Source organism: Meles meles, chromosome 12 (assembly GCF_922984935.1).
Source record: "Meles meles chromosome 12, mMelMel3.1 paternal haplotype, whole genome shotgun sequence".
NCBI lineage: Eukaryota > Metazoa > Chordata > Mammalia > Carnivora > Mustelidae > Meles > Meles meles.
In genome coordinates, this window is record NC_060077.1 from 83,048,093 (window position 1) to 83,073,949 (window position 25,857).

The following is a 25,857-nucleotide window of genomic DNA, read 5'->3' on the forward strand; positions in this document are numbered from 1 at the left end:
GCTGGTTAAACATTGGAAATTCATCAGTATAATTCACCATATCAACTAAAAAAAGAACTCTGTGATCATCCCAATAGATGCAGAAAAAGCACCTGACAAAATTCAACTTCTGTTCCTTATAAAAACTCTCTCAGCAGGGGCACCTGGGTGGCTTAGTCGGTTAAGCATCCAATTCTTGATTTTGGCTCAGGTCATGATCTCAGGGTCCTGGGATCCAGCCCCGTGTTGGGCTCTGCACTGGGCGTGGAGCCTGCTTAAGATTCTCTCCCTCTCCCTCTCTCTCTGCCTCTCCCCACCCCCGACTTGTGCATGTTCTCTCTCAAAAACATACGAACAAACAAAGAACACAGCCAAAAACCAAAAAACTCTCAGCAAACTAGGAATCGAAGTTTCTCAACTTGGTACAGGGCATCCGTCCAAACACAACAAAAGAGAACAGAACTACAAAACATCAAACTTAATGGCAAAAAAAATGTTTTCTCCCGAGATCAGCAACACCACAAGCATGTCTCCTCTCACCACTTCTACTCTGTGCTGAACGTTCTCGCCAGTACAAGGGTGCCCAGATGGGAGCGGAAAAAGTCAAACTGTTGCAGATGACACGATCTTAAATGCAGAAGATCTAGACGAGAATTCATGTGAGCACTAGAATTAATAATGGACTTGAGCATGGCTGCAAGATCAACACACAAAAATCGACTGACTTTCTCTATATTAGCAATGAACACTCAGAAACTAACATCAAAAATACCGTTTCTAATGGCATCAGAAAATGGGAAATACAGAAAAATGAGGAGCAAGACCCAGACACTAAAAGCTACAGAAGACTGCTGAGAGAAATGAAAGAAAATTTAGATAAATGAAGACACAGACCACGTTCGGAGGTTAAAAGCCTCGATATTGTTAAGAATCAGTTCTCCCCATGTGGATTTATAGAGGCAATGTCATCCCAATCAAAAAGTGAAAATAATTATCACTAACAACCACAGGGAGATAAAACAGGATATTGCTCTAAGAATCCACGAAGAAAACCATTAAACAGGAAAATTAAGAGAGGTGTCCTGGCGTTCCCCAAGATCACCTCTAGTTTGAGTGATTCCCGGGACAGCCTCCCGGACGCCGCACCTCATCGTACCCATGACTCAGGTTTATGGCAGCAAGAGGGCACGAAGCACAATCAGCAAGGGCAAGAGGCACCAGGGTCAGAGTCCAGAGGAAGCAGGCACGAGTTTCCAAGAGGCCTCTCCCCAGGGGAGCCACGCAGCACATGCTGAGGTCCCCCAGCCGTGAGCTGTAACCCCACAGTCAACCATCCTGTGCAGGGAACCCTTGTGATGGGGACCCCGTGAGCCTCAGTCAAGTTCAAATGAGATAAGCAACCAAAACAACACAATCAAGTAAAAAAATAAGAGAGAGTTCACGTTACATAGACATGAACTCTTGTCTCCAGACAAGACAACGCATCAGACCTGGCAGTGTGGTTCCAGCAGGACTTACGGACGACGAGCCTTGACCAGAACACTGCGGGACTGAGACGTACGACGGGGAGAGCGGGGAGCAGGTGCGGGCCGGGCAGAGGGACACGCCCCCGAGGAGAGTGGCCTGCTGCCTGTGTTCCGGGCAGCTGGAAAGAGGCCCTGTCACTGGGACAGAGGTCACAGGCTTTGGGTTACCAAAGTCTGGGTCTCGCTGGGGCGGGACCACTTCCAACAGCCCCTCGTGTGCCCCTCTCCCCCCCCCGCCCCCTCACTCTGAGTTTACCCCCAAATGCCTCCGCATCACCACCCCCCACCAGCCTCTGACGCCACCTACCCAGCGCCCTGCCACAGCAGGCACAAAGAGCCTCTAAACACCGAAACACACGCCATGCCTGGCAGGTTCAGGCCTCTTCAGAGGTTTTGGACTAAAAGCCAAATTCCCCGTGGTGGCCTTCAAGGGCCCAGGCCTTCTGGCCCTTGCTCCGCCCCACAGTGCTCCAGAAGCTGACCCTCACCCCCCGAGCCCTCCTCAGCCTCCAGCCCCTGCCCCATACCAGCCTCCTGGGGAGTTCACCCCCCACACTCGGTCAGGGTAAGTCTGCGGATTCCCTCTCCATTAGCCGCGTGCTCTCATGCTCTCTCTCTCTCTCACACACACACACACACACACACTCACTCATACTCACACCCATCCACACACACTCCCACACACCTGACTCCGCGGGCCACCCCCAAAGTCTCAGCCGTCTTCCCTAGCTGACTCTGCACCCAGCTGCGGACACCGGCTCCCACCTCTCCCCTGATAACCTTCGGTCAAGGCCAGCCAGCCCGACCACCACCTCATACCGAGTTGATAAAGGGGCCGTCCGACACTGGGGTCCCAGATAAGGCGGCACTCTGCTCCCAGTTGCCTCTGGACGCTCCCGACCGGACTTTAAGTCGGAGAGTTCACAGCGCCTCCCCAGCCCCCCAGAAGCCCCCCTAGCGCGCTCCCCCGCAAACTTGACCTTCACGTAATAAAGCATTCAAATCCTCTTACGGCGGATCATGAAGAAAAAGACAGTTGAGGCAACGTCCACTAAAAAACTGTCCTGCACTCTACAAGGACTGCCCAACTGCCGTCCACTTACTGAGAGCTGACAGAGATTACAAGAGATGGCCCCTGGCAAATCTGTTTAAAAATACAAACCAAAATTGGATGGGTTATCTTTTCGTCTTGACTTCACAACCCCAAAGAGTCTGCTCTTAAACTTTGCTGGCTTACCACTGTTCCAAACCCTGACGGCTGAGATGAGAATCCAGCATTTCTCGGCTCACAGAGAGCCTCTTGCAGAGAGGACCGCGGTGAATCGTCACCGTAATGCACGTCAGGCTGGGGGTCGTACAGCTGGGCGGACCAAGGTCCAGAGACATGTCTAAGTTCTTAAGGTTGGATGGTCATGGAGCTGGGACCAAAACCTTGTCCAACCTTCCCCCAGCCTTCTAAAGCTTCTAGAAAATCCGAATGCATTTTATCTGTTTCAGTTGCAAAGCCTTCCCCTGCGGCCCTGCTCTCCTTGGAGTGCATGAGTTGCCCGATGAGCAAAAAGCAAATGGCGGGGCGCCTGGGTGGCTCAGTGGGTTAAAGCCTCTGCCTTCAGCTCAGGTCATGATCTCGTGGTCCTGGGATCGAGCCCCACATCCAGCTCTACTCAGCAGGGAGCCTGCTTCCTCCTCTCCCTCTGCCTGCCTCTCTGCCTGCTTGTGATCTCTCTCTCTCTCAAATAAATAAATAAAATCTTAAAAAAAAAAAAAAAAGGAAATGGCTACTTACCTCAAAAGTACTAACTTCAAGATCTTCAAATTTTCCCGAAAGTGACATTCCTGCACAGTTCACAAGCATGTCCACTGGGCCCAGTTTCTCCTGTGCCTGGAAAAATTCATCAGAGCAGGCATGAAGAAAAAGAAGAATCACTTTGTAGCAAATCAATGACAACAACTATCAAAGCGACAGAGATGACTTGTCAGTTCCCAGCCACACACCAGAATGGGAAGAACCGGCTGAAAGGCAAGTGAGTGAGTTCCAGCTAGCCCAACCTCTTACTTGTTTTATGACGTTCTCTACTTGGCTGTAGTCTTGAGAAACGTCAACGGATATACAAAGCACCACCTGTTAGGAAGAGAAAAAAAAAAAAAAGATCAAAGCCACGCAGGTGTCTGAAAGGATTTTTTAAAGAATTTTTTAACATAAAGGCAATTCTTTCCAATAGCTGGGAAGTCTGGCTCTGTAGGCACAGATCGCACCGTTGGAAATCTGCTGACAGCGCAACTGTGGAGCCTAATTTTCTTGGCAGTTTTCACAGCAAACTCTCTTGTGCAAACTCAAAAACATGTCTTAAGAAATATGGGTCAAAGTACACGCTTTCAGGCATAAGATAAATACGTTCTGGGGGTCTCACGTACAGCACGCTGACTACCAACAGGAACGACTCTACTGCGTACGTGAGATCCCCCAGAAGAGCAGATCGTGGGTGTTCTCAACACACACGCGAAGTAACCGCGTGAGGTGACCGGTGTGTGAATCAACTTGAGGGGGCAAGCTTTCACGGCGCCAGTGTGCATCAAGTCGTCACCCTGTGCCCCTTAAGTGCATACAATTTTTGTCGGTTTCACCCGGAAATAGACAGGAAAAGAAATGTAAAAAGCTCCTCTGGGCACGCCTCTGATCTACAGTGACTGACAGCGGCTCTGAGACCAACTGTGGCCCGACGTGGAGAGAGGCCTGGACCACGAGGAGGTAAGTGGAACCCTGGGGGCAGGGACACGTTCCGTGTCTGGATTTCAGCACCACTTTTACACGCGTATACATCTGTCAGAAGCCATCGAACTGTACTCTTCACATGGGTGTTGTTTACTGGACATCAATTATAGCTCCGGCCGTTAAAAAAAACATAAACTACATAAAGAATAAATAAAGTGCATATGAACTGCATCTCAAGTTGTTAACATCTAAGGTCGTTAAAAATAAAAACAATACATCTAATAAATAAGCTCAAAAAAATACTTCCCTTGGAGCAGTCGCCAAGCTCTCATGGCCCTGCTGAGGCTCCGCTTCGTCAGGGGGAACAGAGACGAGCAAACAACACCTACTCGCAAAGCCCACCTTAGTTTGAGTCTGAGCCCAGTGACTTTATTTTTCAAGGCCAAGGGTCCCTCGGGGCCTGTGGGAGCTTGAGGTGCCGACTCTGGACCGGCCGCCCACTCCCAGGAGTCACCAATCAGGCCCCAGAGCCCACCCAGTCCGAATGTGGCCACGCACAGGGGTTCACAGTACAGACAGATGCCAGGAAGAGCCCAGCCCGTGCCGGCCACGGAAAACAGTTCCACTCAGTCTTTGGAAAGGAAGAAGGGAAGGAAGGGAAGAAGGAAGGGGGAGGAAAAAAAGCACATATTTCCGTGCTTACTTGGACAAAAAACTGATAAAATAACAGTTCAAAATACTAACAGGGACTAACAATGAGCTATTGTTTTAATTTCCCTTTTTGGATAACGTTTTCAAATCCAGAGCTTAGCCTCTGACATCGGAATGTTCCGTGTTCCAAGGGGGGTCGCGGAGAGAAGCAAAAAGGCATTTCTCCACTTCTCAGTCTTTCCTTAAGTTCTTCTGGGTGGAGACTGGCCGCCGAGCTGGGGGACAGACAGAACGAGTGTGCACAGGAGGGGGCATCTACTTCCAATCACGAGCATGTGTGTGGCTGTGAGTTGAAGGGGGTGCGGTGCGGGGGAAGGGGCCGGCGCAGGCACGGGCCTGACGGGCCTGGGTTCCAGTCCTGCCCTGCCTGGGTTCCAGTCCTGCCCCTTCACCCACTAGCTGGGTGGGACCCGAGGAGGCGGCGCTGGCCTCACCTGCTCTGGCCAGGGTGTCAGAAGCTAGTGACCACAAAGCTCCCTTCCACCTCTGAGAAGACGCGACGCGAGGAATAAAGCTACAACGTGAGGGGGGCAGGAAGTCTTACTTGATGCAAGAAGGAGTCCTATCCAAAGGAGCTAAATCCCTAAGGAAAGGAAAGGGCCCCCGTTGCAAATGCGACCTGGAATATTCCAGAGGAGCTGCCCTTGGGTTTTATTCCTGTAACTGGGATTTTTATGCGAAGCTTTTTATACGTATTAGATCATTTACTATAAATAAAAGCTATCCCACAGATAAGCAAAATTTCAAAAAAAAAAAGGGGGGGGGTTCACAAATCACCAGAAAAACGTGTCCCTGCGGCTCTGTTTGTGCTAAGCTGTGCAGCGAAGTCCTTCTGGCCCGGCCCAGCCCATCCTCCCTGTCCCTGACAGAGGCGCCAGGAACTTGCCACATGACCTCAAGCCTTCTGATGGCTGAGGCGGGGGTGGGAGTCGGGCGAACGAGTCCGGGCCAGGGAGATGCTGCTGCCAGCAGGCCTGGCCTTCAGCCAGGAGCACACGAGCGCCGCGGTTTGACAGGAGACGTCTTCCTCTATCAGAACTCACATGACTATGGAAAAAAAGAAAACGGACAGATTTGCTGAGATGGCAGCTTTCCGATGCTCTCAGGCTTCAGGGAAGGGGGCACAGGAGCCAAGGTAGTGGGGAAGATGCCACACATGGACACAGGGAGATGCGGACGAGGACCTCTACCTGCGGCACAGCAAGCCAAGCAGAAGACATGGTAGCCTCGCTGCCCCAGGAATGACTGCGGACCTGCGGGTCCCTAGACCGCCACGGCAGTTACAAAAGGTGAGGCTGATTTATTTTTCTTGACGTGGAAAGAGCTCTCACGTATTTTGGAGGGGAAAAAGAGGCTACTAAAACTACAGTGAGGGGCACTGGGTGGCTCAGTAGGTTAGGCGTCTGACTCTTGCTTTCGGCTCGGGTCAGGATCTCGGGGTGTCGGGTGATGGGATCGAGTCCCACACTGGGCTCTGCATTCACTCTACGTGGAGCCTGCTTGAGATTCTTTCCCTCTCCCTCCCCGCTCTGCTTCTCCCCCTGAGCTCACACAGACACTCTTTCTCTCAAATTAGTGAAGTATTTTTTAAAAAATAATTTAAAAAATTCAAAAAACTACAGTGAAATACCATTTAAAACCCATCCGAAAGGCAAAAATTAGTAAGCCTGCCAATACCAAGTGTTGGCAAGGATGTGAGGCAACAGGAGGCCGGAGCACTACGGGTGGGCGTGCGCCCACTCTGCTGAAGCGGAAGACGCGTGTGCGCTCTAACTGTACCTCCACAATCCCATTTCCAGACACAGCCCATCCTTGCACACACGCACGGAGACATGGAGAAAAACTTCAGTCACAGCAAGATGTAAAACTAACCAAAAAACTGGAAACGAAATATCCACCAACAGTAGAACTGATGAACGATAGGTCTTCTAAATACATCCAGGAAAATGCTACATAGCAGTAAAAAATGGATAAACTATGACTTTATGCAACAATGCAGAAATATCTCTAAAGCAGTCTCTAGGGAAGAAATCAAGTTGCACAAAAATACCTAGAGAATGATGTCCTACAAATCTACAGAGGCAGAAAGGAGAATAGTGATTGCCTGGGGCTGCGGGGGTTGGGAGGAATGGGGAGTGACAAGGTCCCCACTTTCTACTGGAAAGCTCTACAGCGATTCTGGTGCAGGTTGCGCAACCCTGCGGGTAGGCCGCTGAATCGTACCCTTGAACCGGTGAACTGAATGGTATGTGAAGTATGTCTCAAGAAGTCTGACAAAAAAAAATAAGAATGATGCCATCAAGTTCAAAGAGAAGCAGAAATAAACAGTATCTTATTTAGGGTTATGGGCACCCTCTAGTGAAATTATGAAAAGAGCAAAGGACAAATCAACATATAAATCAGGTTGGGGGTTGCCTCTAGAAATGAGACCAGAGGATATGGGCAGCTGATATGGGCTCCCAGGGGCGCTCCGGGGGCCCCAGTACATCTCATTTCTTAAGCTGGGTGATGAGTGCCACAGTAACTTGCTATTAGGTTTTATACTGAACGATACATATACACATACACACCATTTTATTCATCAAAAAATACCGTAACCAAAAAAATAAATATAGTGCCCCTTTCCCCTTAAGTGTTTATATGAAGTTACCTTAAATAAATAACCGAAATAAAATCACTTTCTAGAAAAACATTATTTGATCATTGGTGCGTGTAAGTCAAAGTCTGTACGTTTTGGTAACAACCTGAACTCAAAGATAATTCAAACGACTTCGCTTTTGAAAAAACTGTCTAATATGTATCTTAACTAGGAAAATCCTACGTGCTTTACATGAACTATTTGCAGTTCAAACAACACTTTTCTTCCCTCTACACAGCTGTGCTGATCAGTTCAGAAAATGCATCCCGAGGACGGCTCATACCTGTTTATCATTAATAGAGTGCTTTTCAATTTCTTTCTTTGCCTGTAGCAGCTTGTCCTGAAAGCAACAGACAACGATTAGTTCTGGTGATTGTCTATTTGTCTGCTTGTTTGTTTAAATGGGGCGAAAAAGCAATTATTTGTGTAAGTATTTATTAAAGTGCAGAAAACACTCAAGACAGCCTCTGTACTGTACAGCTATGGGCCACAGGGTATGAAAGAAAAGAGCTGTAAAGTTATGTTCGGCTATGATTAAGTGACAGCAAGGGTTTTCTGAAAGATAACAGAAAAATAAATGAACTGCAAAATCCCAATTAACAGTACTCATTGCTGGCGGGCACCATCTCAAGGCTAATAAATTGTTGGATCCGACATCAGTGAGTGTGACATAAACCAAGAACCCCCACATGGCCCTGCCATATCCTGTGATTCCACGTCAAGCGTGCTGTTGTGAGACTGTCCGGTATCTTCCTCCTCTCCCACAAAAGCAAATATACTAAAAAATCACTCTTTTAGATAGATGGAGGAAACCTAATCCTGGCTACTTTCTGAGAATAATCTTAAACAAGAAAGCCATCCTGTAACTGAGAGATTCTTCCAAGGTCTCAATTTTGCTTGTTTGGCTCATTTTTCAAGAAGAGGGATGTATCAGTTGGCAGTTCGTCATTTGTTCTAAAAGTTGTAATTTAAAAACATCAGAGGTGCCTGGGTGGCTCAGTGGGTTGGGCCTCTGCCTTCAGCTCAGGTCATGATCTCAGGGTCCTGGGATCGAGCCCCTCATCGGGCTCTCTGCTCGGCGGGGAGCCTGCTTCCCCCTCTCTCTGCCTGCTTCTCTGCCTACTTGTGATATCTTTCTTCTGTCAAATAAATAAATAAAATCGTAAAAAAAAAAAAATCAAAGACAGCTAGAGAAGAAGAGAGGAGGGGAATCCTCCGGAAAGACATGTGGGCTTCTGAACGTGGATGTGTCTATGATAAAATAATATTCTATTAATAAAGACAGACACAACTTGCCTTTGTCACAATTGGAATAAACAATTATATTAGAAAATAAGGAATTTCTGGAAGCCAGAGGGCTCATCTGCTCGTTCATGTCTAGCAATGCAAGGACCCACAGAAAGAGCTTTTGAGCCCCTGAAACTTGGGGCCACCCCTGCTTCCTTTCCATCCATCTTGTATCAAATATTGACATTGTTTACATCTCAAATAATGCCATTTTATTACAGTTATGTTTTCTGGATATGTTTTCTCAGTTGGCTAAGCGTCTGCCTTCGGCTCAGGTCATGACCCAGGGTCCTGGGATCGAGTCCCGCATTGGGCTCCCTGCTCAGCAGGAAGCCTGCTTCTCCCTCTGCCCCTCTCCTTCGCTCGTGCTCTCTCAATCTCTCTCTCAAAAGTAAATAAACAAAATCATTAATAAAATAAAATACAGTGACATTTTCCTTCCCATCAAGTGGCTTTAATGCCAAAGCAAAGTCACTGTTAGAGATGTCAGGATACACACGGGAAGTAGCAATTCTGCGTTTCTTGATTTTAAGAAGAAATTATGAACACTGAAGCCTAATTCTGTGCCAATATTTAAATACTCCCCCCTTCCCGAGGCGCTCCCGGGTAGCTGTGTACCCCCACCTGAGTGGTCGGTCACCCCACTGTTGCCCTCCTTTGGCATATGAGAATCCGAAGTCCCCAGGCAAAGAAGCCACACAGGTGTCCCCCTTCCTTCCATCAGCCCTCCCTTCGTGTCTCCATCCCACAGCTCTGCTTTGAGCACCCGCCAGGAGCCAAGCACGGCGCCAGGCACGGAACAATGGCAGGTGGCGGACAACACAGCCGTGGTCGCCTCCCCCGCCCCGCCTCCCCCCGCTTCCCCCCGCCTCCCCGGCACAAGAGGACTCCACAACTGCTCGTGTGAACACAGTGTCATTGCTTTGGCTGTGGAAACAACTTTGGCAAGAATAACAGACCCTGGGGGCGATAAAAAAGAAAGAAAGAAAGAAAGAAAAGCAAAACAGACCTAGTGTTGACTTGACACAGAAAAACACACATTTTGCTACAGTGCTGGGGAGCAACAAGACTCCCTGGTGGAGTGTGGGTTTCATGAGAGATGGACATCATCTGGATAAGAAGCAAATTCCAGAGAGACACCTGCCTGTCCTGATCAGGACGCGGCTATCGGCCCTGTGATCTCCTCTGCCGCCTCCTCCCTGCAGGCTGATGCCCTCCCCAGCTCCCTGCGGCCTCTCTCACCCAAAAGCGCAGAGCCTCCCATGTTGCCTAACAGTCGGTGAAACTAAATAAATATTTGTGAAGCTGGCCTGGCTTCCACTGAGAAGTCTTTGCCCCGAATGTGAGAAACAACCAGTGGTTGAAAAATCACACCTGGAACCAGAGATCCGAACCCCAGGTCACGGGCACCGCCTCTCCGGCAAATCTAAAGCCGAATAAGGAGGTGGGTAACAACACACCCAGAAGACTTACCTCATTCCGGGCCACCAGAGTTATGAACGCTCCTTGCTTATAGCACTCGATAGCGATACACTTGCCAATGCCACTGGAGCCCCCCGTGACCTAAAAGCAAAGACAATCAAATCTTCTTAGCTCTCAAAATTTCCCTTCTCCAGGAAGTTCATTTAAAATGACGATGGGCTCAAACACCCAGTCTATGAGAACCAGACGTTTAGTGATCGTAGTTTCTTCATCCCAGACTTCACGAAAGAGGGGCAAATACGGACAATGTCACTGTTAGCGGGTCCTGCTGCCGACTGTTTTCAGCACCGAACTATTAACTGCACACCTATGTTTTTCTGCATTCACTAGAAGGAAAGTGCCCTATAAATTGAGCTAATAAATAATACATTAGTCTACCTCTGGGTCCAAATTCAAATGAATCTTACTTCCTTACTGCATATCTCCTGTATGACTGTCTTCAAAAGAAATGCAAAGAAGAGCCACCTGCACAGATCATCTAATATTTTACATGACTGCTTATTATAAAAGAAATATATGATCACATAGAAATATTAAAAGGTAAAATCTTCCTTCTTGTAATATTCTGCTCCTCACAATCTAGTTCAGCCCTACTGGCTATCTTTGAGTTCCATGTCCCCCTCCAACCACAGGGCCTTTGCACATTCACCTCCCTGCCAGAAATGCTCTTCTCCCCTCTTTTCATCCACCTGGCTCTCATTCACCCATTAAATCTCAGCACAGGGGCACCTGAGTGGCTAGGTCAGATGAGCACGGTTCCGGCTCAGACCATGATCTCATGGGTCCTGGGATCCAGCCCTGCTTTGCCAGGCTTGGTGCTCACCAGGCAGTCTGCTTGAGATTCTCTCTTTCTGCATGTTCCCCGCACCCCCCCCCGCCCCGAATCAAATAAATAAATCTTAAAAAAAAAAAAAAAATCTCAGCTCAAACATCACTTCCTCAGGAAAACATTTACTGACTGCCCCTTCCCTAACTATAACCCACCTTCTAGCACTGCGTCCTTTTTCCTTTATGGCACTCACAGACTCAAACAGCCATGCATTTATTTGTGTGATTATTTGATTCACGGCCTTTTCTCCTATCACTGCCTCATAAACACCAGAAAAATACCATCTCCATTTCTGCTCCCACTAATCCCTAGCACTTAAGAGGACAGGGCCTGGCAAATAAGAAGGGCTTGATATACATTTAACTTCATAAGACAAATGCAGTATTATCTTTCTAGTCATTTTTCCTTTGCAAATTATATAATCTAGGGGAAGAGAATGGGGGCCCAGGGTTGTCGGGTGAAGGGAGTGGGGAAGTATCAGAGAGGCATCTGACCTTACATGGTATCATATCCTACTTGAAAAATACATATATCGGAGCATCTGGGTGACTCAGCTGGTTAGGCGTCTGCCTTCCGCTCAGGTCATGATCCCAGGGACCTGAAATCAAGTGCCACATTGGGCTCCTTGCTCAGCGGGGACCTTGATTCTCCCTCTGCCTGCTGCTCCCCCTGCTTGTGTGCTCTCTCTCTCTCTCTGACAAATAAATAAAATCTTTAAAAATAAATAAACAGAATAGAATAGAATTTTAAAAATGTATCAAAAAGTCTTATGTCAAAAAACTAAAAGGCTTCACTATATTACATCAAGGAGCGGCACTAAAACTTAGTTGACGATTTCCCTCTAACAGACATTCGGATTATTTCAAATGTTTTACTGTTAGATATAAATCATGCTGTAATGAACATCCTTGACCCCATCTCAATGATTTTAAAATTATCACAAAGCCACTTCTATACAATGTACCAGTCTCCATGGATGCTGAGGGTCCCCTATTTGTCTTTAGCCTCAAGTCCTCACCACTGAAGAGACCTCCTTGGCGGATAATTAACCAATTTTCTCCAGAGGGTTACTGTAAAAATCTACCCACTGCCCCAGCTAACAGTTGCCTCTGAGCAGCTCTTTGCTGCTGAGATATTTCACGGGTGGCTTTGGCTTTTTAAATTTCACCAGACATTCCAATTCCACAGCAATTAACATGCCTCCAGCTGTGATATGATGGTGTCACTGCTGCCTCAATGTCCCTCCACCCCACATCCCCCGCATACCTACCTATCCAAATCCTACCTACCCTGCAGAGGCCAGATCCAACGTCCCCTCCTCCAGGAAGCCTTCCTGACTCTGTCACTCAGTCCTGTCCTTTACCTGTCCCTTTCCACTTTGTGTACCCATCTTAGCTCCGTGACCAGACTGTAAGCTCTTTGAGGACGAGCACTGAGTCCAATCTATCCCCCTCATTCTGAGCACAGAACCTGGCATAAGCCGTTGCGAAATAAGCACTCAGCCTACATTAATTTCCAAGAGTGGTGCATGGTACCATTTCTCTGAAATAGACAATGCCCAAAAAATCGGAAGTAAAGTTTCCCTACTGGTTATTCGATAAATTAATGGAAGCTGAAGTTATAAGGTTATTGAGAAAACCTACATTCTCTAAAGTGCTACTGCTGTGATTGCTGTCCTTTTTCTAGACCGTTCTAGGTAGGCTAGCTGTGTCCATGCACTGCACAGACAAGCGACTGTTCAATCTGATCACTTCTAAGTCTTTTCCTTATGAGCAACGGTACGGCTTCGATCTTTCGGTCCTAGCTCGAGAAACTAACCTTCTAATTAAGCTAAGGCTTAAGCATCTAAGACCATCTAAGAGTATACATCAGCCAAGTCTAGGCTGTGCTATTCTGAATGGCAGAACAACATGGAAGAGATTTTCCAAAAGGCTGAGAAAAGTGGGAAACACCGACGGAGTTGCCTGATGACTGGCAAACTGGGCCCAGGTGTTTAAAGATAACAGCCTAATTTCCTTTCCTTATCACTGCCTCTTACGATTCAATGCAAAATATCATTTAAATGTTTCTATCTCTTTCATCACAGCATACACCTCTTATTGAGGACAAGAAACAGGGTGGTTTGCAGCAAGAACTGCTCCCAGCCATCTCCAAAAAAGGAAGGACCTGATTTTCCAGTTCTCCCCAAGTCGATGAAACAGGTTTTTAAACCTAAGTACATACCCTGTGAGACCTCCGCAGTATCGCCGCTGTCATTAGGGAGATAACACTAGATATGCGAACTGTTCTAAATAGAAAGCAATGATTGTGACCTAAGTCTGTTCATGCTTTCACATAAGGAGACATTCGAAATGTCAGCTCCCTCTCCTAACACCACCTGGTCCGGTCCTAACAAGTTTCAACAAAAAGAATGGCGCTTTCCCTCGTCTTGTGACATTAAAAAAGAAGACAGATGGTGACATCATGTGAATTATTCATGGCATCCTCACATTATTTATAGTGGCGTATTAAAATGGGATGGTGAAAATAAGAAATTCTTCTTAGTTTACCCCAACAGACTCATTATCTTACTCAGGGCCTGCGGCACAATGGAAGTGAGAAGGACGGGAGTCAAGGTTAAGTGAAACTCCCTTATAAATACTGAATCAAAATGTTCACGCCAGCTTTTGGCTTTACGTTTTTTTTCCAAGCTACGTTCTGCAAACGTAACTTCTGCAGGATTTCAACTTTGAAAGCCATGCTTCCGAGGCAGAAGTTCTCTTGGAGATGTGGCACTTTCAGAATTTGGCCTCCGTGGAAAGTTTGGCTTCTCTCGCTCTCTTTCGAAATGAATTTACACTAACCTCACATCAGCAACAGCAGGAGTTGGGAATATACTAATATTTTTACAAAGGACCCTGTAAAGAAAAACACGTTTTCTCATTCACAAACGTTTGTCCAGATCTAAAGCACACTAAAATAAATGGCCAGTCCAGCCTGGTCAGCTCGGTAGGGAGGCTCCATCTCCACAGGCACCCGGCTCGCACACGTCCCCTCTGGCAGGATTCCTGCCGCCCGCTTAGTAACTAACTCTCCTTGTTCAATCACCGCCCACCTCGGTGTGCATCGGTGTGCTTGTGAGATCCGAATAAGAAAACCGATGCGAAAGCCACAGCAAGTGGCAAAGTGCTGCGCGCAGGTGAGAAGGAAGGCGCCGACACCTGCAGAAAAGGGATCTCTGAAGACACTCGCTTCCGGTAGGAAAGGACCCAAACCCGTCCACACCTCCCGCATCCCTCCCGCACTAGCAGGTCGGTGAGCTCGTCCGCCTCACTCCGAAATGATGGCCTACCCGGGAGCTGAGCTCCGACAGACCAGCCGTGCAGACGGGACAGAAGCGTCCCGACACCGTCGAGCAGGGACCGCCAGCCCCCTGGGTTCGGGGCGGTTTCCCCCCCCCCAAGGTGAGTCACTTCCTGGATTCCTCTGGCAACTGCTCTTTCTGTCACTCGCACAGGCCGTCTTCCCGTTCCGAGCTGCCTCGGCGGGTCCCGGCGGCTGGGACCCCTTCCCTGCCGCCCGCCTCCCCGCGACGCGGCCGGGACCGTGCGCCTCGCCCTGCGCGGCCACCGACCGCGGTGTCCTTGGCAAAGTTTCTCAGCCTTTCCGCTCCTCGGCGGACTCATCGGGAAAACCGAGCGCAGCAGTATCCACATCCCACGGGTGCCCCGGGGATTAGCGAGCGGCTCCGGTGCCCCCGGCGCCCCGCTCTCCCGCCCCGGGGAGGGCCAGCTGCGGCGGAGGGCGGGGCCCTACCGTCCCCCGCAGGGACGGGGCCGGGCCGCGCGGCGGCAGGTGGCCCTCGGAGGAGAAAGGGACGCGGGCGGCTGGGCCTCGGTCGAGGGCCGGCGCGCCAGGGGGCGGGCTCCGGGCGGCCGAGCGGGCCGGGCGGCGGCGGCGGCGGCGGCGGCGGCGGCGCAGCAACAGGAGGCCACTCACCACCACATGCGCCCCGGGCAGGGCGAGGGGCTTGGGGCTGATAAGCGGTGACACCATGTAGAGCAGCAGCACGAACGCCACGAGGAAGGCGGCGGCCAGCAGCAGCATCGCTCGGCGGGGCCGGGCCGGGCCGGGAGGGCGGGCGCGCGGGGCTCGGCGGCGCGGCGATCACGCGCGGCCGCGCGCAGCAGGAGCCGCTGTTTGGGTTCGCGGCCGGCGCGGGGCGGGGCGGCGGCCGGAGGGGAAGAGGCGGAGCCGGCCGAGGGCGCGACCGCGGCGGGGCGGTGCTTCCCGGAGGCGGGGGCCGGGGCCGCGAGGCGGGGGGCCTGTGGTAGAGCTGCGGGACGCGGCCCGCGACCTCCCGGGGGACGGGGTGTCCCCGAGCGCGGGGGCGGCGGGGCCCCGGCGGCGCCACCTGCCAGCGCCTTCCGAAGGGCCGGGGCGACGCTCAGGGGTGCGGCCGGGGTGCTTCTTAGGACCGCGGAGGCGGCTTTTCAGGCCTCCCCAAGCCGAGTCTGGGGGTGGGAGCCACTCGGGCCGCGGTTCCGCGCTCGCGCCGGGCGATCCTGGGCTCTGGAAGCCGCGGCCTGGGGCCGGGCAGACCCTGTCGCAGTGGGGGAGCCCTGAGATCAAGCCGACCTCCCGGCTCCGTGTCAGGCCTTCTAGGCGTGCTCCGAACCGTGGTCACAGCCCACGGTCGCGTCTCAGAGGACCGGGAAAGCCTTACCGTGGAGCCTAAAGAGCCACGCGGATCGAATTTCCTTGAGCTCAAGAGTCCATCCCCTTTCCCAAGGCTGCGTTCAAAACAAAACAAAACACAGCTTTATTGAGATCTAATTCACATCCCATACACTTCACCGATTTAAAGCGCACAATAAACAGTTTTTAGTACGGTCACAGACTCCTGCAACCACTACCACAATCAGTTTTAGCACATTTAGTTACACCCCCCCCAACACCCCAAATACCTTGCATCCCTCAGCACCCACTCCCCGGTTCCTCCCAAGCCCCCCCTCCCCCCCAGCCCTAGGCTACCACCATCTTTCTGTCTCTAGGTTTGCCTAAGCTGGGTATTTCATATAAATGGAATTCCGCAATACAGGCCTTTTCTGTGAGGCTTATTCCACTTATATTATTTTCGAGGTTCACCCTAGTTGTACAATGCAACGGCCCTTCATTCTTTTTATCACCAACTTGTATTCCCTGGTATGAGTATACCACATATTTTGTTCACCAACAGATGGACAGAGAGCCTCTTTCCATTTGGGGGCTATTAGAATTTCTACTGCTCTGAACATTCATGTACAAGATTGCGGGTGGACATATGCTTTCATTTCTCTTGGATCTACACCTAAGAGCAGAATGGCTGGATCTAGGATAACTGTGTTTAACCCGAGCAGCCAGACCTTTCTGTCCTCTCCCACAACGTATGAGGGTTCCGGTTTCTCCACATCCCCACCAACACTTGTTACCATCTGTCCTTTTCATTATAGCCTTCCTAGGGGGTGTGACGTTTCCTTCTGGTTTTGATTTGCGTAAGGAACATCTGTTTGTTTGCCTGCTTGCTTTCCCCTTCTGTTGTTGTTTTTAGAAACATGCAAAAACTCAGGGGCAAATTCATTTTTATTTCTTTCTTACTTTATTGCCCAGAGTTAGGCAAATGACAAGGCTTGAGGGCACAGTCCCCAAGACTTCTGGCACGAATTACGAATTTGGGGGTTCCCTTCAAAATGAAAAAAGTAAAAATTAAAGAAACAAATTTGGGGGTTCCCAAACCACCTTCATTTTTGATAATTCTCTGGAACGCCTCAGAGAACCGACAGAGAGCTGTTATTCTCGTGGTTGTGGTTCACAACAAAGTCGGCTAAGGGAAGAAGTACAGAGGTCAAAGTATGGAGGCCTCCTGTTGCCACCTCTCACGGAGTCAGGACAGGTGACCCTCCCAGCATGGGTGTGTGATAATAGCACCGAGAACTGCAAACCGGGAAGGCTCCTTTGGTGTGCAGAGTGTTTACTGGAGTTTCCGGTGTGTAAGTACAATTGACTGATTGCGCCTATGGCTGAACTCAGTCTTTGAAGGTCAACGGATGATATGACCTTCCACCTAAATCACATGGTTGGTCTTTCTGGCACGATCAGCCCCCGCCTCAAAGTCCAGACTGGCCTACCCTCATCTAAACAAAGGCACTTCTATCAGCTATGGCACAGATTACCTCCAAGAAGCCAAAGACAAAGGCTAGAACTTCTCTTCCGGCAAGCCCAGATTCTTGACTACACAGGCCACTCCCTGGCCTTTGTCCAAAGCTCTCCTACAGCAAAACAAACACATGCCCTAAGATTTGGAGGAGGTAGGGTAGGGTAGGAGGCTCTTACCTCAATTTCCCAGTAGGTTTGACCAACAAGATCAGTAGTGCAATCTGCCAGACAAGACAGTGCCGGTGTTACACGAATCACAAGATGGGCTGCAGATATAACCCGAAAAATAAGAGTCAAAAGACAGTGGCCTGTCACTGGAATGTCACGCAGTCATCAACAACTGGTCCAGCTCGTCATCACATCACAGGTCTCCGAAAGTCAACCCATTCAGATTTGCAGGTTTCCATTCGACTCTATCAGTTTCTAGAAACAGGGGTGCTCTCCACCCGCTAAGACATCCAGTATAATTGAGCTTTCATAGGAGACAATATCATCTCTTGCTGTGAGCCTCCTTCAAGGTGTTGCTGTAACCCTGGATCATAGTTGTCGCGTTAGCCCATTTATTTGTTCTTTTACCCTTAGCTACTAGTTCTCCTTCTCTCTATTTGTGACTTATTTTTACCTGGACTTTCTCTCCATGGAAGGAAGGCTAGGTTCAGCCTCGTTCTAGGCTGTTCCAGACTCGTAGCACTGCTACTAATTGAGCAAAGTCCTCCCCCTCGGTCCATTCCCATTCATATGGGGGAAGGTGACAGAGGCGCACAACCTGGGAGCTTTCTCAGCCAACTACCACACAACACCACACAACACCACACAACACACCTGTGTTCACTGTCAACCCTAGTTTCTGCAGATGGAGGGAAGGCGTAACCATCACTCCCACCAATATCTTGGAAGTCTAGTATAAGGTTGAAAAATAGAGTTAGAGGGGCACCTCGGTGGCTCAGTGGGTTAAAGCCTCTGCCTTCGGCTCAGGTCATGATCCCAGGGTCCTGGGATCGAGCCCCACATCGGGCTCTCTGCTCAGCAGGGAGCCTGCTTCCTCCTCTCTCTCTGCCTGCCTCTCTGCCTACTTGTGATCTCTCTCTCTCTGTCAAATAAATAAATTAAAAAAAAAATAGAATTAGAGTTTCTTGCTTGGGGAGCAGCCTTGATTCTACCACTTGAATTTGAAGCCCTGGTCCTTGAGATCACTGTATCGGGGAGAAAAAGAGGAAAGTTGAGGCAATGTGGAGGGAAAAACAAGCCGAAAGTATGGTCATACCATCTTCTCTCCATGGGAGGAACTGCGTAGTCGCACCAGCATTCTCCCTCACCCTCTCCAGATTCCCCAGAAGAGTGGAGAAATCTGTCAAAGTGGGCAACACACTCAGGAAGACGTAGACGTCAGCCCTTCATGCCTTTATCTCTCCCTCCCCATTTTCTTTACTTTTCTTTTAAACATTTATTTATTCATTCCAGAGAGGCAGAGCGCATGGGGGTGGGCGTAGGGACAGAGGAAGAAGAGAGAAACTTATTTTCTCTGAGTGTGGAGCCCAATACGGGGCTTGACCTCATGACTCTGAGATTATGACCTGAGCGGAAACCAAGATTCAGATGATTAACTGACTTTGCCACCCAGGCGCCCCTCCCTCCCCCATTTTAGACAATAAATATTTCAATTGCCTGTTCCAATTCTCTGTCAGACCTTTACTCAAGATGATGCGCGACATGATTTGTCCGCCTGATGTTCTCTCTTTGCCTGTTTACTGGACACTGTGCACTGAAAAGTGCGTTCCTTGGTCCGAAGACATGGAAGTGGTGGTTCCAATTGTTATGATATCGTCTAGTCCAGTCCTTTTATCGTATTTTGATCATTTGCTCCTAACTCTAGGCCTGCAAAACCCAGTCCAGAGTGTGTTTCTTCCTGTCAACCCCCATCTGTAACCTTCCAGGGCTCCCAACATCTGTCCAGGTACCAGCTCTGGGTTCCCCCCAAGGGAATCTGTTCTGCAGCCATCTGCAGCCTCTGTCAGTTTGGGTGGACCACAAAAAGGGTCTCATTGGCATCTCCAGAGGGTACAAGAGGACAATGTCTAGATTCATCCCATCTCTGCGTTACTGCGCCACTCCCCACCCCATCTCCATATCCATTCATGCCATGGACCAAGTGGCCAACACAAATAAGCACAATAGGATATTCACCGGCTGGTTCCAATCACCTCCCAGTCCTAAAAGACATGCCCTCCTTTGATGTTCCCCTTGATGGCCGTAGTGATTTCCATAGGGCAGTGCCCCCTACAGCATCCCTTCAACAGAGGCAAGTTTTCCATTGCTCTTTTACTTAACCACATGGCTAAGACATTAGCTACTGCCCATGAGTTGGCTCAAAACCCAAACATACGGGTCACACCACATCATTCAGCTCGTTGGACTGATCTCATCTTCTATCAGAGCGGCGGCCTCCAAACATCGTGCGATCTATACACCTTGAGACTGACCTCTGTAAGCCAAGCAGTTCCTTTTTGGTCCATAGAGAGCTGTTTGTAAGGCACTGCCCAGGGCCTACAGGTCTAGCAATTTCTCGGGTGGTTCCAAAGTCAGCCCTAGGGGGAAAGATTCTACCTGCTTGTGAACACACATGCACCTCCTTGTCCCCTGGTACCATGTTCCTGCAAAACCAGCTCCACTGTATCATGGAACTCTTCTAGACATTGCTTTTTCCATGAGACTGTTTCTCTGACATCACCTGAGACATCTTATGTATTTCAGGTTTCCAGATTATTTTATGTCCTTCAGTCAACAGGGCGGTTTCAGTTAATGTCCCGTGGCAAGCTAGTAATTGCCTCTGAGATGGAAATCCTCTGTCTGAAGTTACAGCAGTCATTGATAGGGGATGCTCACAGCCTTTTGCCATAAGCCCCAGTGTGAGTAAGGATGCTAGGACTTCATTCTAGTGGTGTTACAGGTACGATCTAGTAATATTTCCAGATGTGAAATCTGCACCCTCCAAAATCCAAAGAAGCCAACTAGACACTGGTCTTACAGCATCTCGCATCTACCAGGTAACCCATACTGTTATAAACAATGGATGTGGGCTTGGGAAATGTTATTGGGTCCTATGTAAGAGGGTCAGGCAATCTTGCCTGGAGGACAGATTTGCCTGCCTTGTGTTTTACAGTACTAGGTAGAGGAAATTCTCCCCAGTCAGACACAAAATCCATCCCCGTAGTACAATCACATAAAGGAGACACAAGTACTTCACACAGAAGCTGTTCAAACGTTCTGCATTTCATCCAGACTTTCACCTAATCCCATCAACCACTGTAGCCCCGTATCCTCCCAGCCCAACTGTAGTCCCTGTTAGGACTTCGCCAACAGGTAGAACTATCGAAATGTCCATCAATGGATGAATGAATAAAGACAATATATACACAATGAAATATTAATCGGCCCTTAAAAATAAGGAAATCCTGCCCTTTGTGATAACATGAAGGAACCTGGGGACATTATGCTAAGTGACTATAGAAAGATTTCACAGAAATACAGACAAATATTTCATAATCTTACTTATATGTGGGATCGTTTAAAAAAAAGCAGAACACATAGGAACAGAGAACAAAATGGTGGTTACTGGAGGCTTGGGCTTGGTGGGGAGGAGAAGATTATAGAAAGAAAGAAGGAGGGAAGGTCGGAAAGAAGGAAGGGAGGAAGGGAGAAAGAAAGGAAGAGAAACAGGAAGGGAGAACGAAAGGGAGAGAAACAGAAGGAGAGAAAGAAAGAATTTAGAAGGGAAAATGAAAGTAGAATATCAGTTTCCAGAGGCTGGGAGGAAGGTAGCATGGAGAGTTCGTGTTTAATGGGTACAGAGGTTCAGTTTTGCAAGATGAAGAGAATACTGGAGACCAAGGTCAAGATGTTTGCACAACAGTCTGAATATACTCAATGCTACTGAGCTGTTGACTTTAAAAAATGATTAAGATTGTAAATTTCATGTCATGTGTATTTTATCACAATCAACATTTCCAAGTGAATATACTGTTTAATATGCTTCTATCAAAATCCCAGCTAGATTTTTTGTAGGTAGAGGCAGGAGTATTCTAAAATTTATATGTAAAAGCAAAGAAACAAGAAGAGCTAAAACTTTATTTTGAAAAGAATAGGTGGGGTGGGGCACTTGGGTGGCTCAGTTGGCCAAGCAACTGCCTGAGGCTCAGGTCATGATCCTGGAGCCCAGGGATCCAGTCCTGCATGGAGCTCCCTGCTCAGCGGGGAGTCTGCTTCTCCCTCTGCCCTCTCCTCTATTTAATGGAGGGAAAGGTAGCCTTTTTAATAAATGGTGCTGGGACAATTGGGCACCTATAGACAAAAAAAAATGAATAAATAAGCCTCAACCTGGACATTCCATCTTCCACAAAAATTAATTCAGATGGCCCAATAGTTAATTTTATGTCCCTGTGACTAAAGCCTAGAGTGTCCAGATATTTGATCAAACAAATTCTGGGTTTTTCTGCAAGAGCGCATATAGTGAGATAAGCGTATAAATCAGTAGAATGAATAAAGCAGATGGATCTTCCCAGTGTAGATGGGTCCCATCCAATCTGTTGAAGGCTGACATAGAACCCGAGGCTTACCCTCCACCAAGTAACAGAGAATTATTCCTACCTGCTGGCCTTTGAACTAGAACATTAGCTTTTTTTCTTGCCTTTGGACTTGAGTTGAAATCTTGGCTCTTCCCAGGCCTGCAGCTTGTCAACTCACCTGTACATCTTGGAACTTCACAGCCCTCATAATCACATACGCCAATTCCTTATAATCAGTCAATCAGTCCATCTTCCATTGGTTCTGTTTCTGGAGAGCCCTGACTAATGCAGAAGGAATCGTGGACATAAATGTAAAACTATAAAACCATTAGAAAAAACACTGGATTTTCAAAGAATGGCGATTTTGGTCAGTCAGGCAAAAAAAAAAAAAATTCGGGTCACTTATTTATAAAAGAGATCAAGCAAGTTTCAGATTTCTCCATGGTGACATTCAACACAAGAGAACAAAGATACAACTATACGATCCTTAAGGAAAGAATGTTGAGCCAAGGTTTTGTACCCAGCTAATCTGTATTTCACCCACTGAGCATGCAATAACTAAGGAAATGTTTTCCCCATGAGTGTTTCTTGAGGCAAGTATGGAGGCTTTTAGTCCCTTTGGGTTGCTATAAAACAATGCCACAGATTCATTGGCTTATCAGCAACAGAGATTTATTTCTCGCAGTTCTGGAGGCAGGAAAGTCCAAAATCAAGGCGCTGGCAGGTACAGTGTTTGGTAAGGGCCCACTTCCTTGCTCGTAGACAGTGTCTTTTCACTGTGACCTAATGTGGCAGAAAGGGGAAGGGAACTCTCTGGGGTGTCTCCTGAAGAGCACTAATCCCGTTCATGAGACCAAAATCACCTCTCCAAGGCCCACCTCCACGTGCCACGCTGTTGGGCACTGGGATTTCACATATGAATTTTGGAGGACACAAATATTCAGCATGTAGCTATCTGAAAGATGACTGGACAAGTATGATACTGCCCTTTGAGAATTTCAGAAATGAGATATATTTAACAGTAGAACAAGAACTAAAGCAAATGTAGGGGCTAGGGAACAGAATGCTATGTAATTGGTATATACCTTAACAATGGAAGAATAATAAAAGAAACACATTTTTAGGAGGAGAGGGAGGATGTAGAAGGTAGGAGTGACTTCATGAATGGTGTCATTTATAACTGAAATCCAAAGGAATCGTTTCAAGTGATTTCATTTCATTTCAAATGAAGTTATATAAGTATGAACATTTAACACCATGAAGGTAAACATGAAGAAATATTGACTCAAATCAGGTGAGTTGGGAAGGAAGGGGAAGGATGTAATTTTTATTGCTGTTTATGGGAAAGGGCTAAGACATTATCAAAGGAAGTAGAGGGATATTGGGCCAAATGAGGTGTAATTATAGAGGCAAACAAAACATCAACTTCTCTAATGACAGCCTGAAGAAACGAAGAGGGAAATGAATAGTCCTGACTGACGGGATCACATTGTCTCCTGCTACCACAGCTCTTGCTACATCCGGGTTGTTCCGTGGCATGAAGGGCTGGCTGGCACCCCCCAGGCAGCACTGCCCTTCTCCATCTCGGCTTAGATCAGTGCGTTCAGCGATGCTCCTCAAACTGTGTTGAATGCCCAGTTTCCTTTTTTATTTCCTTTCTGTGGCAAACCAGTCAGGAGAATGAAAGGACACCTAACCAAAGCAAACACATGCAAAATGCAAGCTCTAATCATTGGTTGTTAGAGTCCACAGACTTAAAAATAATGAATATAATAATCACACTTAGAAAAAGAATGATGAAAGTAGTAGGTTCTTTGTTAAAAGTATGCATAACGGTGGTTCATCTGGAGAAGTATTTTCGTAGGGAACTCTATTGTCCAAAGATGGCTGCCACAGCATCATGAACACCAACTTGCCAGCCGAGCGAGTGATGCCTCACCGGCAGAGATGAACCATCCATGCTGAGTCCAAAATTGTAGATTTTGACTTCTTTTTTTGCCTAGTTTGCTTCCTCCTCCTTCTCTTCACATCATCTGTAGTAAATATCTTGCCCCCAAACTCCTCTTGCTGGCTTCTGGGGAACTCAACTTGTGACAACACATAACACCTAGCCCTTAGCCTGGCAACCTCCCTTCTTTGGTTAGAAAACACAGTATGTACTTTTCCCAAATTCTAGCATCTGAATTACCCAAAAGGTTAAATAAACCTGGTTAGAATTTAGACCCAACTACAAAAAAGCTTACATTCCGTGGAAGTTATTAGGAAATTCCAAATGATATTTTGTTGCTACGCGTAGTACTTTATAAATGATGCTTTTCTGCACATGCGCAGGAGCTCTTTTCTCAAAAGCTAGTGCAGAATACATGTGACTGTTCACTTAAAAGGTTTAGCAAAGAAAAGTCCTAGTCAACTGAATTTGACATTACTTCTGGTACCTTCAACCATACTTCCAGTCTACGAACATGACAGGACAAGAGAATGGGGAAGCTACTGAGGCACTTGACTCAGGAACAAAGTTTGGTGGGATTCCAAAATAATTAGCCATCAACATAAGTGGCATTTTAAGATGATATTTAAAAAGTAATGCAAAAAAATATCACATGATTTAAAAATATCAAAGTTGTTATCAAGATCATCTTCACATGACTGACTGAATAGCAGAGGTTTCTGATGGGGTTACATACCTGCGGTCAGCACCCCAAAGCACCTCATTCTAGGTCCTCATGAATTGTTGATGACATTTTTTTCTGATTTGAAAAATAACAAATATACTTCACATCCATTAGGATGACTATTATTAAAAAAAATCTAAACAAAACAAAAATGGACAATAACCAGTGTTGGTGAAGATGTGGCGAAACGCATTGGTGGTGGGCATACCAAATGGTGTCATCACTGTAGTGCTTTCTCAAAAAGTTAAACATGGAATGACCACGTGATGATTCAGCATATGATGATTCTACATACCTAGCAGTTCCACTCCTCTGTATACACCCAAAAGGGACTCCATCCTTGGGTATATACCCAAACAGATCCTTGAATACCCATGTCCTTAGCAGCATTACTCACAATAGCCAAAGGTGGAAACAAGATAAATATTCATTAACAGATAAATGAGTAAACAAAATGTGGCTTATACGTACATACAATGGGATCTTATTCAGCCTGAACAAATGAAGTTCTGATAACGTGCCACAACATGGATGGACCTTGAAGATACTATGCCAAGTGAAATAAGCCACATACAGAAGGACACACGGTGTATGAGTCCATTTATATGAGGTACTTAAAACAGGCAAATTCATAGAGGAAGACGGTAGAATAGTGGTCGCCAGGGACTGGGGGGAGTGAGGTGGGAAGCTATTATTGAATAGTTTCCGCTCAAGTTGATGAAAATTCTGGAAATGGGTGGTGGTGGTGGTTCCACACAGTGTGAATGTATTTAATGCATATAAAAACAGAAAAAACGTTGGGCGCCTGGGTGGCTCAGTGGTTTAAGCCTCTGCCTTCGGCTCGGGTCATGATCTCAGGGTCCTGGGATCGAGTCCCGCATCGGGCTCTCTGCTCAGCGGGGAGCCTGCTTCCTCCTCTCTCTCTCTGCCTGCCTCTCCACCTACTTGTGATCTCTGTCAAATAAATAAATAAAATCTTAAAAAAAATAGAAAAAACGGTAAGTTTTCTGCCATGTATTTTTACAGTACAAGTGACAAATGCTCACCTCATAAATCATAAGAAAGAGCACGTTTTAAATGATTGCTCATGCTATCACCAGACAGATAGCCGCCTCCAGGCCTTTCATAGAGCATCTCGGGGTGACCTCACAACATGTGGCAGCGTCATTAAGACATTCGTGTTTTTCCTCTCTGGATTTTCTCTTTCCATGTCATGTGAGGTTAGCAGGCTTCACTTGCATGGTGTGCACAGACAAATGCCTCTTGGCCTGCAAAATGTTTTTA

The 25,857-nt window shown here is 47.7% G+C and overlaps 1 protein-coding gene across 1 annotated transcript in view; it reads right to left on the minus strand.

Moving 5' to 3' along the window:
• KDSR (3-ketodihydrosphingosine reductase) overlaps nt 1-15,349 on the minus strand; it is a 38,907-nt gene extending 23,558 nt beyond the window's left edge. Inside the window, exons 1-5 of the mRNA XM_046024085.1 lie at nt 15,144-15,349; nt 10,328-10,417; nt 7,851-7,907; nt 3,562-3,627; nt 3,292-3,387 (exon numbers count right to left, since the gene is read on the minus strand). Of these exons, the coding sequence (XP_045880041.1) occupies nt 3,292-3,387; nt 3,562-3,627; nt 7,851-7,907; nt 10,328-10,417; nt 15,144-15,251 (417 nt within the window). The 5' untranslated portion in view covers nt 15,252-15,349. The remainder of the gene's footprint in view (nt 1-3,291; nt 3,388-3,561; nt 3,628-7,850; nt 7,908-10,327; nt 10,418-15,143) is intronic.
• Nucleotides 15,350-25,857: the final 10,508 nt, after the last annotated feature.